Below are 15399 nucleotides of genomic sequence, written 5' to 3' on the forward strand. Positions count from 1 at the left end.
ATTGGAATAAAAATTCCTTGAGGGTAGATTTAAAAAACATATTTTTGTATCTACAACAAATATGAAATACATGGTAGAGTTCTCGTTTATACTTATGTCAACTAAATTGAGATGCATATCTTAACTATATAGCAACAACATAATTTAACCTTATTTTGAAGAAATTGGTTTACTCAAGTTAGGAAGGAAAGTTGTCAGTTTCAAACATGTAGGCTTTCAAGCCAGATCATGAAAAATTTCAAACATGCACATAAGGTGAGTATATTAGCTTCCTAGCACTCTCCAAAACCAGTCTCCTCTTTTTTCAGGATACCTAGTATTTCAGATTAAGTCCCCAGATCTTGTAAATTTTTTAATGTGTTTTAAATAATAGGGATTCTTAAACTGGGATCAGTGAACTTAAAAAAATATTAAGTGTATTTTGGTATAATTTTCTTTTGTAATCTCTATGTATTATAATCTTTGCATTTAAAACATTATTTTGAGAAGAGAGACCAAAGGGAATCATTTCACATACAAGAAGGTTAAGAACGCTAGGTTTGGTCTAACCTTCAGAGATCTAGTCCCATTCCCTTACAGTTCAGCAAAGTTGGATCATTCACAAGTTCACCCAATAGAACCAGGATTAGAAACTTACCTCTGTTCTTTCATTTTTCATGGGGCCTAGTGAGCTCTTTTCCATCCCTCTTTCAGATTAAGTCCTCCAATTTTTATTGGGAGGCAATAGGAGTTAAATGACTTGTTCAAGATCATGTTGTTAGTATCTCTAACTAATTTTGAACTCAGGTTCTCCTACTGACTCCAGAACCAGTGCTCTATTCTATTCATTGCACCACTTAGTTGACTCAACCTCTCTATTTAAGGGAGACAATCAGCCTTTTTTCCTGATCCATTCTCATGACTGTCTTTTGGAGGGTGGGAGTGAGTGCTTGGGGTTTACATGACCCCATTACGTTATAGAAATCTGTTTTGACAGTGACATGCACTGATTTTTATGGCAACATGAACTTGAGAAATGAAGAGACACCTTTTGAGGGAAGATTAAAGTTTGGTATTCTTATGTTATTCTGAAAAGTTTTACTTTGAATAAAAAAAATTGAGCACAGAAACATTTATATCATGTGGTTCCTTTATGATGAACATACTTTATTGAATTTCATTTTACAGTTGAGAAACACAAGGTTCGTTTTTAATTTTCTGGCTGTTGACTCTTGGGTATTAAAGAATGTTGATAATTATTATAACTCCCTGAAAAAGTCACATTTTTTTCTCTTTTCACAGTTCAGAGAATTATTTTATAAACCTAAATCTCTGCAATTAGCCCAACTCATTTTTCTCCTTCTTTTAATCAATTGTTCTCAATAGTTCTTTCCATTTCTGGGCACTACTAAAAGCTGCCAAATCCTTGAAATGACCTCATGTTCCAGATATTGGAAATCTAAAGGAGATTTACACGTGCAAAAAGCTGCATAGACATTAATAGTACAATATATTTAATCTATTCTTCATGAGTCTTAAGATCTTGGCCCCCAGAGGAACCAAATCTTGATTTGGCACTGGATTGCTACCAGAGATTTGTCAGCATCTTTCCTTTTATGAACACACAAAAAAATCAAGATTCATTTCTCTAGAACTCTAAGACTTTGGAGTACAAGGAGTTCCTTCTACTACAAGGAGGATATATAGTAAAGAGAGGGAACAAAAATGAAAATCCATCCTGAAAAAGTAGGAAGTGAAAGAGAGGTAAATATTCATTCATTGACTGCAGAGGTAGTTGCATAAAACCATAGGAAGCACAGAGAACTGGTAGTCATCCAACTAGTCAAGATTTACCAGCCTTACTTAATGTGGTAATAGCCCTTTAGAACAAATGCTAAAGTTTTGGATATGTGGCCAGCACCTATTTTATGTGAAGTGAAAGAAAAAAAAATTGTATATGAGAATACTAGTTGTGATTCTTCCCAGAAAATGTCAAATTTTAAAACTCCTAATACTTGATAAAGTGAGAATTTTTTAATAAGACAAAAAAAAGTTCCATGTTAAAAATCTCACACAGCAAAGTAAACTGAACCAGCAAGGCACCATTTAAATATCACATAATGCCACCAAAATACAGGTTGGTACTTTGCTGTTATTTGTGTGTTATTGCTTATAGATATAATAAAAAAACAGACACCTAAAACAAACTTTAATGTTTTATTCAAGAGTTGACATATATAATTGTAATGTATCCTGTATTTGAGCATCCCCCCAACTTTTCATTGCCTGAGAAATTATAAAATCTTCCTTCTATAGCTCATCCACTAAACCCCGAGTGCTCAGTTTTCTGAAAATAGGCAGATGTATGGCCTTGTAGAGATCATTTCCTAAAATTGTATCTTAATATCTCTTGTGTTGTTGTTATACTTGCCTTCTTTTAAGAAAGAATTTGCATGTATCATGTCAAATGTACCACAGACAGTTTTACAGCTAATTTTCTTTACTCAATGCTCTGATGAACATTCTCTAATGCTCTTGACACTTTACAGAGTATTTTTAAAAATTGAAATGCTAATGTTAACCACTATTTCTTTTAAGCATTTCCAGAATTTGCTGCATTAATACCAATTAAGGCTTATTAGTGAAGCAGTGCCAAAAATTGCTGCTTGTTCTCTTAAAAAGTCCAAACTTTTTAGAAGAAAACATAACTCAGCCACAGAAAATGGGAATTTTGAGTTAACAAATTTAACTTTGGTTTCTTCTTAATACATCATCAACCATGATAATTTGCATCTATTCTCTCTAGAGAAGTGGTGTAGACCTACACAGGTCAAAGAAAAAGACAAAGATCTAATCCATTTTCACAAAAAAATAGCTGACACAAATATTTATGAAGATTTTTTACTTTCATTGAAGGGTATTTGTTCCAAGAGAGAGAGTTAATAAGTGAAGGATAAGTAGAAGTGGTACCAGTTTCAAGGACAATATATTTTGGTGTGGACTGGCATTTATTTTCCCATTAAGGACTATGGGTAATAAAATATATATGTACATATAGGATCATTAATATATTGTGTGATTCTTTGCATTCATGCTTGTAATAATGACAATTACATACAAACTGACATGTAGTAACAATTAATTTCCCCCTTGGATTAATAGTGATTTGAAGTTGTCCTACAAGCAGGAAGTTTCTTAGACTTGTTTTCATAATTCCCAAAGTAGTTTTTCCTCTATGTTATAGCTCAAAGCAAAAGATATGAAACAATAATTTTTTTGTCTTAAAAGTTTCCTATTGCCTTATATAGAATGGAGAAATTTATGCTTTTCCTTCTAATTTTTTGAGATAATATATTTGCCCAAATTCTGCTGATTTTCGGCAATTCATACAACTAGGTCTGGATCACATACCATATGCTGGCTTCTGAGTGTTGGAGGGAAGCCTTAGTTTCAGAGGATGCGGGAGCTATTAATCTTTTGGTGGAATCTCTTCTATAATTTTTTATTTACATTCATAGTTTTCTGTTAATTCTTTAAGGCATCTTCTAGTTCATTTTGCTGGGGGAACTCTGAAATATACAAGTTTTGGGATTTTCAAAAGTCAAAGGGAACTAATATATCAAGGACATCCAAGATCCCTATATCTTTCCTCTGGGGTCCTAAGAGAAACCAGGCAACATAAATGGGGTACTGATATCAGGAACAGCTATAGCAGACACATTGATAACCCCTACTTAAGTTGCCTTAGTTTTTATGTGTACTCTGGAGATGGGAGATGCACAAAAACATTCCATATGGAAATACAAGTCAATAGATAGCACATAACATTTGATATTTTCAACTGATTCTTAATTTCATTTATTGCTGAGAAGTTAATGAAGAGCTGATATAAAATCATCTCCAATTCATGGTCATTAGATAGGAAGATTTGAAAAGTCAACAGTTAGTAGTCAAGCTTTACTGACATTAGGGGTGAAATCTCAACCCTGGCCCTTGAATTCATTTGTGTTATATATTTTACATGCTGTATATGTCTCTCTAACACCATATCACTCCCCACCTGGGAAAAGGCAAAGAAAAAAACACCACCACTTTTGTTTGCTCCCCAAATGAGTAAATAAGGCAGATCACAACTGCTTTGTTTATTCCCCCAACTGAGGGTAGGAGGGGCTAAAAAGTAGCCAGTTGAATGTCTGATAATTACGAAGGTTTTAAACTAATAACTTACACATGAACATGTGTGTGTAGGTGTTTTGGTTTTGTTTTTACATGTAATAAGTTTTTTTTTTCCAATGCTTTTCCTTAGTTGGCTAAATTGTGTATCAAGATGCCATTTGGGATGTCTTCAAATGATTTTTTTTCCTGAGACAATTGGGGGTTAAGTGACTTCAAGTGATTTTTGTAACTAAAACATTTCCCATTAGTCTCCATTATGAAATCTATTATGTTTGGGTAATTTTTCATTCCTAAGGTTTCATAAATTAAAACTTGATGTTTCAAACTAGGAATGTAAAAAAAAAGGAAGGTTGCAATTTTTATGGTACATGATTTTTTTTATTTAAATGACTGAAATTGGTTTAATTACCAAAAAAAAAAATCAGCATAGTATAATTGCCTTTAGTAATGAGAATTTAAATCTTTTTTCCCCCAAATAACTGAGATTTTACTTGGTCCTTGGTAAGTTCTCCTGCACATATGTATATAGAAATCATGATCCATATGCCTGGTAAATCCTAATATTTTCCCAGTTCAGAGACAGACATCAGGTGATGCATGAAGTCAGAGATAATATCCATCAACCAAGACATTCTGAAAATCCTCCTTTTTCTTCTTTTCATAGGGGCTGGTCAACTTACTACAGTAATGCACCTTTACTGTGTAAGAACTTTTACTATTTAGAGAGTCTATCCTTAAATTTTTCTATTTGATAAAGCTATCATAAATCATAAAAAGCAAACATTTTGCCACAAAAGCTATTTAAAAGAGAACTGTCACAGTATACCTTCAAAACGTCATAAACTCAAGGCTCTGTAACATGACAAGTCAGATCTTCATTCCTTTCATTATACCATAAGAGTGGAAGAATATATATATATATATATATATATATATATATATATATACACACACATACATATATGTATATATATATATTTTTTTTAACCAATTCACACACTAGTTCTCTCAGTCAAACCAAAAAGCTAAAATAGTACTACTTTTTAATTTTTTTTATAAAATACAGTATTCTTAAGAAAACTATTTTAAATCCTATCACAGTGCTTGAAATCTAAAGATCAGGCAGTGTTTTGGCAACCCGACTCTCCTTTATGAAATGATAGATATGAGCATACTGGTAACATATTGTGCTGACAACAAAATAATACCCACAGAGACTTACAAGTCAAACTACAACACATGAATCATGTTTTGAATAAATATGACTATTCAGGAACACTGAATTATATAATAAGTTGCTTGTGAGTTCAAATACTTTTAAAAGAACAAAAATTCTTGCTACAGCAGCTTTAAATTACAAAACACAAGAAAAAAAAATAGTCCATCCATGTACCTTTTTCATGGAAGCTCTATAAGAGCCAAAACATTCTCTGAACTCTATTGAAACTGTATGCTCTCCTGTTCCAAGTTGTAGCATCTCTTCTTCATGGTTAATGCTATTTCTAACATAATTATCTAGAATGCCTCCTATATAAAGAAGCTGGTAATAGTAACTGTTGGACAAACTAAACTGAATGTGAGTCTAAGCTACTCATTAACTTGCAAGATGAACAATTTAATATAAACTATGTTGATAGTGACATTATATATTGAAAGCATACAATGGGACTGGAAGCTGAAAAGGTCCCTTCTGCCATCCAGAATCACTGAGAGAAATCTCTGGAACATATTTAGTTGAAAATACTCTGTATTTTCTACACTGTTCTCATAGAAATAATTATGATTATGGAATTATGTAATAATAGTAAGATGGATGTAATGGTAAATATGTTGTAGTTTTGTGAGCACTCTTCACTTACATCAGTCTTTATATATAGCATATCTGGTATCAAACTTCTCTTCATTGTGCTAAAAGTTAGAATAGTTTTAAATCTGGTAAAAACAATTTTTTTTTTGCTAAGAAAAGATAACAACACCTTTGTAAAATAAATTTTCAGGATCTCAAATGTTGAGATAATTCTGTACTGAGATTTCCTGTTCTCTCTTTACCCCATGACAGGGTTTCATTATAGCATCAAGCTTTTGCTAACCTTCTGATTTTCAAACAGGTGCAATTAATTTGGAACAATATTTTTATGAGTTTTTGTGCTTCATGCTTTTCTTGTGTTGCCTTGTTTCACAGCAACCAAAAAATTAGTGGTTTAGGTAAAACAATTATTATATACTAATACCATTGTCTGTGAATAACTAACCTGAAAAATTCTAAGCATGAAGTGTTCATTAGGTAGTGATCTGATACCAAACTGGAACTTTCTGTTGAGTGGGGGAAGGAGAAGTAAAAAAAAGAGTTAATAAAATACTGGAACTAGAATTCTCATCCAGCTTGATATGTTTCCCAAGATGGGGAAATCATCAGTAATTTTAAGTAAAGCCATTTTTAAAAAGTTAAAACAAACTACCAAAAATGAGTTTGCTATTCTAGAAATTAACATTGGCTTAACCAGTTTAAATTGCACAAAGAACGAGCCAGTGGACTTTCCATTCTTTGCATGTGTCTTCCCCCTTGTGAGTCCATTACCTTTCACAAAGAAATTTTAACTATTAAACTTGTCCATTAATTTTGCCGCTGAGGGTGAAACCATCCAGTTAGCATATACACTATCATTTGCATATCTTGAAAACACAGAGTTAGTGCCATCGAATCTTGTGAGTGGGACAGGACTCTCCTCAGGCCAGTTCGGGTATGACATGCCTAAAAATGAAAACAGATAATTTTTTCTGCACTGAAGAACCAAAACTTCATGTGCAGACAGTAAGGCCCTTGGCAAAACTCCCTTTGTTGTTAAAACCATACTTCTAACTTTTGCACCAAATACATGGTGCATATTCTGTTTCCAGGTTTTTGATACACAAATTACATTAATGGATAAAAAAAAATAAAAATTTTCTTGATAAAATTATCTCTTAAGGAACTACCAGCTTGGGCTTTTATAAGCTTCCCAATATCAAAATTTATATTTTGATAGCAGCAAAAAGGAAAACAGCATGATGCTGTCCCAAACAGGTCATTGCAACCAAAAGATTTTAAGATTTTTGTTTATTTGTTGGTTGGTTGTTTTGTTTGTTTGTTTTTTTGGTGGTTATTGTTATTATGGAAAACACTTTAAGCCAAAATAAGCCTACTTAGCAATCATCATGGAACCAGATACTTCTGCTTATTCCACAAGGGATAAGGACCAAATCTCTAAGAGAAGCATGCATGCCTGCAAGATACCACATCTAGAATCTACACTAAATCCAGTCATTTACAAATCATAGATTCAATGTCCTGAAAAATGGAAAATCCTCAATTAAGAAAAAATTCTACTTCAATTTTTTTTAAATTACAAAATTACAAGGCAAAAAATATAATCTTTTGAACATCTAATCAGGAGGCAAAAAGTAGGAGTTTTGGCAAGAACCATATTTACTGTCCATCTCACTACCACAATATGCTAGAATATTCTTCTTTCAAAATACCTGCTACAGCTTTTTATGATGGTATCATAATGCTATGTAGGAACACAAAGGATGTGAAAAGAGTGGACTGCTTTTACTTTCCAGAGTTGCCATCACTGCATTATCTTTGAAGGCTCTAAGAGCAGCACTCACTTTTTTCTGCTGTCTAGACAGGCTAAGTTAAGATCCCATCTCAAGTTAAGCACATATCTTTGCTCATTAAACCTCTCACTTGTATACAAGAGTAGAGAGTGAAGCATTTATATTGTATGAGACAAGACTGTTCAAATATATTGGGACCCATTCCCAAATTGAGTTAAATCATTTTCATTTTTTTCCCAAAGCAAATGCTTACCAAAATCCAGTTGATTTGCCCAAGCAGTTAAATTACAGGTATATTAATCTGATATAATGGATCCCATTTCCCCACCCCATCCCCCCAAAGTGTACATTTTGATTTGTTAACCACATTTAAAACCTCCCCTGAGAATACTTCCCTGATCTATTTTTCTCTTTTTATCATATCTATTTGGTAATTACTTATTTTCACATCCCTTTTCTTTTTAAACAGAGTTGCAAAATGCCTGAAATATAAACCTAATGCAAAGTTTAACATTTACAAACAAAAAAAAAGCTTTCCAAGCAAACTTTGATTTCATTCAAACCAGAAACACTCTTTAAAGGGATACAGAGTGTGAGGACAGTGCAGAAGGAAAAAAAATCAGGAGTGGGTGGATGGGTGTGTGTATGTGTGTTGCTAGAATCTAGTAAATGCATGTGAAATTCTACCATAGAGTTTGTTTTCAATCCATGTGGAAGGGAGGGTTCGAGGGAGGGGAGCATTATTACAGTCCACGAGGGGAGTCTCCTCTTCTGAAAGGCCATCATCATAAAGTAAGGAGTCAGATGGGGTAGAAGCTGCAAGATCCAAGTAGTCCTAACAAAATGGAGGTAAAAAGGAAAAAGTCAGGTCAAGAAAAAGGAAACAATGTTAAGTGTAGTCTTTCCCAAAGACATCAGGTAGAAGAGTAAATACTGAAACAATCTAGGATATTTTCTACATGACCTCTTTTACAAGTATTTCAGTCACCAAAGTAAGAATGGGAAATACCTTAGAACACATGCTTCCTTAAATCACTCATATTTTGTTGTGTTCCCAATAAGTATATAATAGTATTATATGTGTGTATTTCCTAATAAGTATATAAAAGGATATTATAATATAATAGATATATATATCTATATAGATATAATAGATATAGATATATCTAAGATATAGATATATATTATATAAGATATTGTTATATATAATTATAATAGATATAATAATATAATAGATGTGAAAAAATTCACCAGATATATTTGATACTTTCTTAACTTTCCTTTTTAAAAAAATCCTGTTACTACAACGTCCCACTGGTGTTTTAAAACATTTAATAATAAAGACTTCTCTAAACTGCTATCCTATTCTTCACCATTAGAAAGAAGTTCTTTCTCTCCTTTTCTTTAGATTTTCAGTGCATTACAGAGTGCCTAACACATTGTAAGCACCTAATAAATTCTTGTTATTAGTTGAATACTGTGCAATTTCACTACGGATGGCACTCTTCAAGCCCAGTGGAATGTAAGTTCAAATAATAGGCCCAACAAAATCCTGAAAAGGTTTCAAATACTGGTTTCAAGGTGATGTGTGTCTTTGTCAACTAAGGACCAGCCTAATAAATTTCAGGGACTCTCAATTCTAAAATTAGGCAAGTCAGGGATTTTTTGTTTTGTTTTTTTTCAGACTGGGTCTATCTTCTTCAGGATGGAAGTATAGGACTTACTCATTGACCTGATCTTGATACTGATTGATCAAGAAGCTTTAATTTGCTCTGCTTTTCTGCTCTGAGCCAATTATCTTTTACCTTAGGCAGCCCTTTGGACCTCTCCTCCAGAGTGGCCTACCATATTGGTGCCAGACTTAGCAGGGTGTTAAACCTACTGTAGCTCAGGACTCTGGAATTCAAGCGACCTCCCTGCCTCAGCCTTTGTAACAGGAACTACCAGTATGGCACCACTCCTATATTTTAGACACTTTGCATTTACTCAAGTCAAGAAGTAACAAAACATCTAAAGCTTGCTCTATCTTTTCTAATCACACCAAAGCCGATTCAGTTAGGTTTTTTTTTGGGGGGGGGGAGGCTTACAGTTGTTTGCTAGTAGTCATTCTTGGTGCTTGATTAAAAAATCTGACTAGTATTTGAATATTTGAGTGATACTACTGGGCATCACGACTTTGATCCAGAGAAACTACAGTCTGCAATATATCTACAAAACAGGACTTTCTCAATGACCAAGGTATAGGAATCATTTGTTAATTAAAACAGCAAATTTCTCACCGCCAAATTTGAAATTCCTGACTAGAGAGTATCTTATATGGCAACAGATCATTCAGAATTAGAAATCTTTAACTATTTAAATCAACTTGGAAAAAGAGAAGCCAAAAACCTAAGTAAACTTACCCTACTCTTCACCATCATCTTCTCTAGGTCTTTGCTGATCTCCCCAAATGTTGGCCTCTTATCTGGTTCCTGCTTCCAGCAGTGCAACATCAGATTGTACCTGCATGAGACAGAGCAAATTAATGGGAGCAGGAGGATAGCTTTGATTTCTTAGTCACCATATCTTTTTTCTTTTGATTTCTTAGTCACCATATCCAGAGATAATAATTTTCAAATATTTTAACTTTTACATTCATTCATTTTCAGGTACATTATTTTGATCTAGGCAACATGGTATAGTAGATAGAGTACTAGATATAAAATCAAGTACATCTTGATTCAAATTCCACCTTATGCATCTACTTGCTACTTATGAGACAATGATTTTGTCACAATCTCAGTTGACATCAGTTTCCTCATCTGTAAAATGAAAAGATTAAACTCAATGATCTCTAATGTTCCTTCCAGCTTTAAAATGAACATGCATCAGCATAGGCAATTCTTCAAAGAGGAAACTCTCTCTACCAATATTTGCTTAGAAAGTTATAGTCTTTCTGACTTAGAAGCCAGCTCCCTATATTCACTCAACCACTTATTATAAACTGAACGACTATTTTAAAAACCATTAAGGTTTAGTATTTGGGGCACCAATGGACCCATGCTCAGCAGCAGACTTTTGGATGAGCCATGTGAAATTGTCAGTTGGTATTTATAGGTTCTTTATAAGCACAAAAGGCCAGTTTAGTTCTAGCATGCCATTTTGAAGTTTGATACCATTTCTGGATTTTGCTAGAATATTATAAAACCTCTCTCTAGTCATTTACTGAATGATTTTTTTTTTACTTCAATGCAAAATACCCATAAGATATTGGCCAAAGGACATACAATAAATATGATATACAAATGTCAGGAAATTAAAAAACTCCTACTTTGAGAACAAAGTAGCTGAGAGGTTGGCAGCTGAAGGGGCATAAAATCTGTACCTTAAATATATTGATTTTTTTCTTTTACATTTGTTTGCTAAGCAGCTGTCTTTGGGTGTTAGGTTAAAATGTCTGGCTGGCTCTTGAATATTTAAATGATACCACTAGGTATCATGACCTTGACACAGAGAAACTACAGTCTGCAATATGTGTGAAAAATAGGAAATGCTCAGTCACCAAGGCATAAAAGCCACTTAGTAATTAATCAGATCAGCATAATGACATCTGCTAATTGTTTCATGTAACAGTTTACTTCCTCCTTGAAAATCCCAGAATTTAAATACATGAATAAAATCAATTATACTTACATTTCTTCACTGCAGTTTTCAGGCCTCTCCATTCGATAGCCCGTTTTTAGAAGGTTGAAGAGACGTTCAGGAGGAATACCAGGATAGGGATTTCCTCCTAGGGTTACAATTTCCCAGAGCAACACACCAAATGACCACCTGAGAAAATAAGCAAGCCCTTAAAGTGGTTCAAATAGCCAGGAATACTGTAAATAATCTTATATTTTTTTATGGAGCATGGATGCATATCCTTTCCTAAGCTCTCAAATGAAATACATCTAGCCTTTAAGATGACCACATCTGCAAGAACAGATCTGTACACATCCAAGTTCTATCAATCATGAAGATATAGCCAGTATTCCTTAAAAATTTCTGTCCTATCCATTAAAAAAGTGGATTGAATGATGTGATAACATTCATATATAACCTTTTATATTAGCTAAAAAACTAACTTTGATTCACCTGTAAGTCAGGCTCAATTCAAAATATCTAGACACTTTGACTTTATTTTCTGTTCAGAAAAACAGGAAGGTCTGCTTTTTTCTAATTCAGAGCTCAGGCTCTGTTTTTTCTTGCTACTAACTAGCTATTTGACCTAGTGATCTTCTCTGTGAATGAGTTTCCTTTATCTATACAGTAAGGTAACTGGAAATATGATCTATAGGATCCCTACTCACATATAAGACATGTTCCTAAATAATTCATAGGACTATATGTTCAGAAACCTTAGAGGTTTCTAGGTTAACCATTCATATTTTAGAGGTAAAGAAGTTTGTGTCTCAAAGGTGTGTTAAATGATTTTTTTTTTTTTTGCTGAGGCAATTAGTGTTAACTTGCCCAGGGTCACACAGCTAGGAAGTATTAAGTATCTGAGGTCAGATTTGAATTCAGATCCTTCTGACTTCAAGGCTGGTTCTCTATCCACTGTACCACCTACCTGCCCCTGTTAAATGACTTTTCCAAGGTCACACAGATTGTAAGCATAAGAGCCAGGATTTGAGCCAATGCTCTTTCCATGTCACTGAATAAAATCATCAATGAAATCCCCCTTCCAGAACTCAGAAGATAAGGGATATCAACAGTGCTTTATAGCACTTTAATACAGAGAAAATTTTCCTCAGATGAAAGGGAAAAAAATTACAAAACGCCTGTCAAAAAATAATCATTCATATATCAAATCATTAGGAAGCTACCCAATCAGATTCTTAGACTCTAGAGTCCAAGAAACAAGTCTTTCACAACACCTATTGTCTTTCATGTTTGACCGCCACCTTTAATGACAAGCCTTGGAATCAAAAATGCTAACACTTTAGTGAGAAACAAAACTTCTTCCCCCAAACTTCTCAACTGGCTATTTGATATCTGTGTCCACTATAAATATATCACTTTTCATAGAAAGGATCTGAAACTTGGGGGCTGCTCCCTTCCCCAAACTTCTTAGCTGGCTATTTGATATCTGTGTCCACTATAAATATAATCTAATCAGTTATATGGTAAGAAAATCTTGCCTAGCTAAAATTAAGGGTCATTAATGTCAAAAGTTTGAAGTCAGTGATTTCACAGAAAAATATATAAGTGCCTGGATATTCGGGCATCATTTGCAAAATTGTAATTTAATGATAGGCACCAAGTTACCTTGAAGCTGGGGGGAGGAAGAGATGGAGAATAGGTTTTCTCTTCCTTATTTGGCCCCAGGCAGAGTAGTAATTGTAAGAAAAGAGTGGTCTCCAACATGCTGAAGAGTCTGGCTTGCTAACACAAATAAGCCATGCTTCTTGCTACCCTCTCCTACTTAGTTCAAAAGTAACTTCTTCCTGAAAAGGGGGAAAGCATGCATCCAACTATTTAGAGGAGTTGAATGAGGAAGAATGTTGAGAGGAGGGAGGTGAGAGTACAAAAAGAAGCATGATATTGTACAGTTCGCAGGAGAACAAAGCAGAGAAGCCTGAGATCACAGCAAGAAGGAACATGATTGGAGTCATGTACCATGACTTGAACAGAAGTACTAAGTAAGTTTCAAGAAACTGATCTTCGGGGAGGGGGGTCTTTATATGACATAAAATTGGTAAGAACATTGGTGACAGGATATGAAAATGCTTTGAGTAAATTTAAGATGGAATTCAATAGGAAGAATTCATATATGGCTTCAAGAATTATCTTCTCCCTCATATAGAAAACCACTGGAATCATCAGTTAAAAAAAACACCTCAGAAGGGCTTTTAGGAGGCTGTAAGCTCAATGACTCTTCTTTGGGACACAACAGCCAGAAAAATGAATGGGATCTTGAGCTATACTAAAAGAGGTATGACTTCAGGAATAAGGAAAAGAAAGTCCTTCTGCACCATCAAAAGGTGAATACACTTCTATGGTGATGTTCAATTTGAGAACCACATTATACAAAGGTCATGGAGAAGCTCAAGAATATCCAGAGGCTGGCAACAAGAATGATGAAATGCCTTACATCTATACCATATGAGGATCATTTGGGAAAAAAACCCGAGGAGTTTAAACTGGAGAAGAGAAGAAAGATGCTGATGATAACTGTCTTCAAATATATAAGGGGCTGCCATTGGAAGAAGAAATTAATTTTATTCTATTTGGATTTTGAGGGTTGAACAAGGAGCAGTGGATGGATATCACAGAGAAGTTGATTTAACTTGATGTCGGATAAAACATCCTAACAATAAGAGTTATACAAAAAACAGGTTAGGCTTCTCTTCAGTGGAGGTCTTTAGAATACCTCCAATTTTCACATTTCCTAGGATTTTCACAGCTTTAAAATTTGCATAAGTCCTTCCATGTAACCTCACTAATTCTCATAACTCTATCAGTTAAATCTTTTTGTTAATCCTACTTTATATATGAAGAAAGTGAGGAGAAAGATTAAGTAACTCGCCCAGAATTATAGAGATAGTATCTGAGACAAGAATTGAAATGCTGTCTTCTTGTCTCCAAGTCTGATACACCATCCACTGCACAGAGAAATAAGAGAGTTAGAAGAAAAAATTAGAAAAGAAATGAGAAGTATGCAAGAGAGTCAACAGTTTAGAAAAGGAAGAAGAAAAAATTGACTGATGGAAGAAACTCTTTAAAAAATAGAACTAGTCAAATGCAAAAAAAAAAAAAACCCACTAAAGAAAACACCACCTTTAAAAATAGAATTAATTGGGGCACAGGGCAGCACAGTGGATAGAGTACCAGCCCTGAAGTCAGGAGAACCTGAGTTCAAATCTAAGCTCAAACACTTGTTTCTGAGCATGTGATTCTGGGCAAGCCACTTAACTCCAATTGCCTCAGGAAAAAAAAAAAAAGAATTAACCAAATGGAAAAAGAAATACAAATAACTGAAGAAAATTACACATTGAATCTAGAATGAGATAAATGGAAATTAATGATTCTATGAGACTGCCAGAATCGGTCAAACAAACTAGAAAGAATGAAAAAAATGAAAGAAAATGTGAAATACCTCAGTGGAAAAACAGCCGATCTGGAAAATGGATCCAGGAGAGACAATTTAAAAATTATTGGCCTAACTGAAGGCCATGACCAAAAAAAAAACAAAAAACAAAAACAAAAAAAAAATTAAAAAAACAACCTTATAATAGCATTCTTTAAGAGATCATTAAGGAAAACTGTCCTGATATTCTAGGAACTAAGAGGCAAATATTCATTGAGAGAATCCATCAATCTCCTTTGCAAAGAGATCTCAAAGGAAAAATCCCAAGAAACATTTTTGCAAAACTCCATCTCAAGGAAAAATTACTGCAAGGTGCCAGACAAATAATTTAAATATCAAGGAGCAACAATCAGGATTACCCAGGATCTGGAAGCTTCTATAATAAAGAACAGAAGGGCCTCGAATAAGATATTTTGGAAGGCAAAGGACCTAGAGTTACAACCAAGAATTAACTAGGGTTACAACCAAGACTAAGCATCATCTTTCAGGGGAGGCAATGGATCTTCCATGAAGTAAGAGTCCTTTTATTGAAAATA

At 34.0% G+C, this 15399-nt stretch overlaps 1 protein-coding gene across 1 annotated transcript in view; it reads right to left on the reverse strand.

Annotated features, from left to right (window-relative positions):
- Positions 1-817: 817 nt before the first annotated feature.
- RET (ret proto-oncogene) overlaps positions 818-15399 on the reverse strand; it is a 159968-nt gene continuing 145386 nt past the window's right edge. Inside the window, exons 17-20 of the mRNA XM_031956379.1 lie at positions 11428-11565; positions 10158-10257; positions 8443-8590; positions 818-6907 (exon numbers count right to left, since the gene is read on the reverse strand). Of these exons, the coding sequence (XP_031812239.1) occupies positions 6750-6907; positions 8443-8590; positions 10158-10257; positions 11428-11565 (544 nt within the window). The 3' untranslated portion in view covers positions 818-6749. The remainder of the gene's footprint in view (positions 6908-8442; positions 8591-10157; positions 10258-11427; positions 11566-15399) is intronic.

The sequence above is a fragment of the Sarcophilus harrisii genome, chromosome 2 (assembly GCF_902635505.1).
Source record: "Sarcophilus harrisii chromosome 2, mSarHar1.11, whole genome shotgun sequence".
In the NCBI taxonomy this organism is placed as follows: domain Eukaryota; kingdom Metazoa; phylum Chordata; class Mammalia; order Dasyuromorphia; family Dasyuridae; genus Sarcophilus; species Sarcophilus harrisii.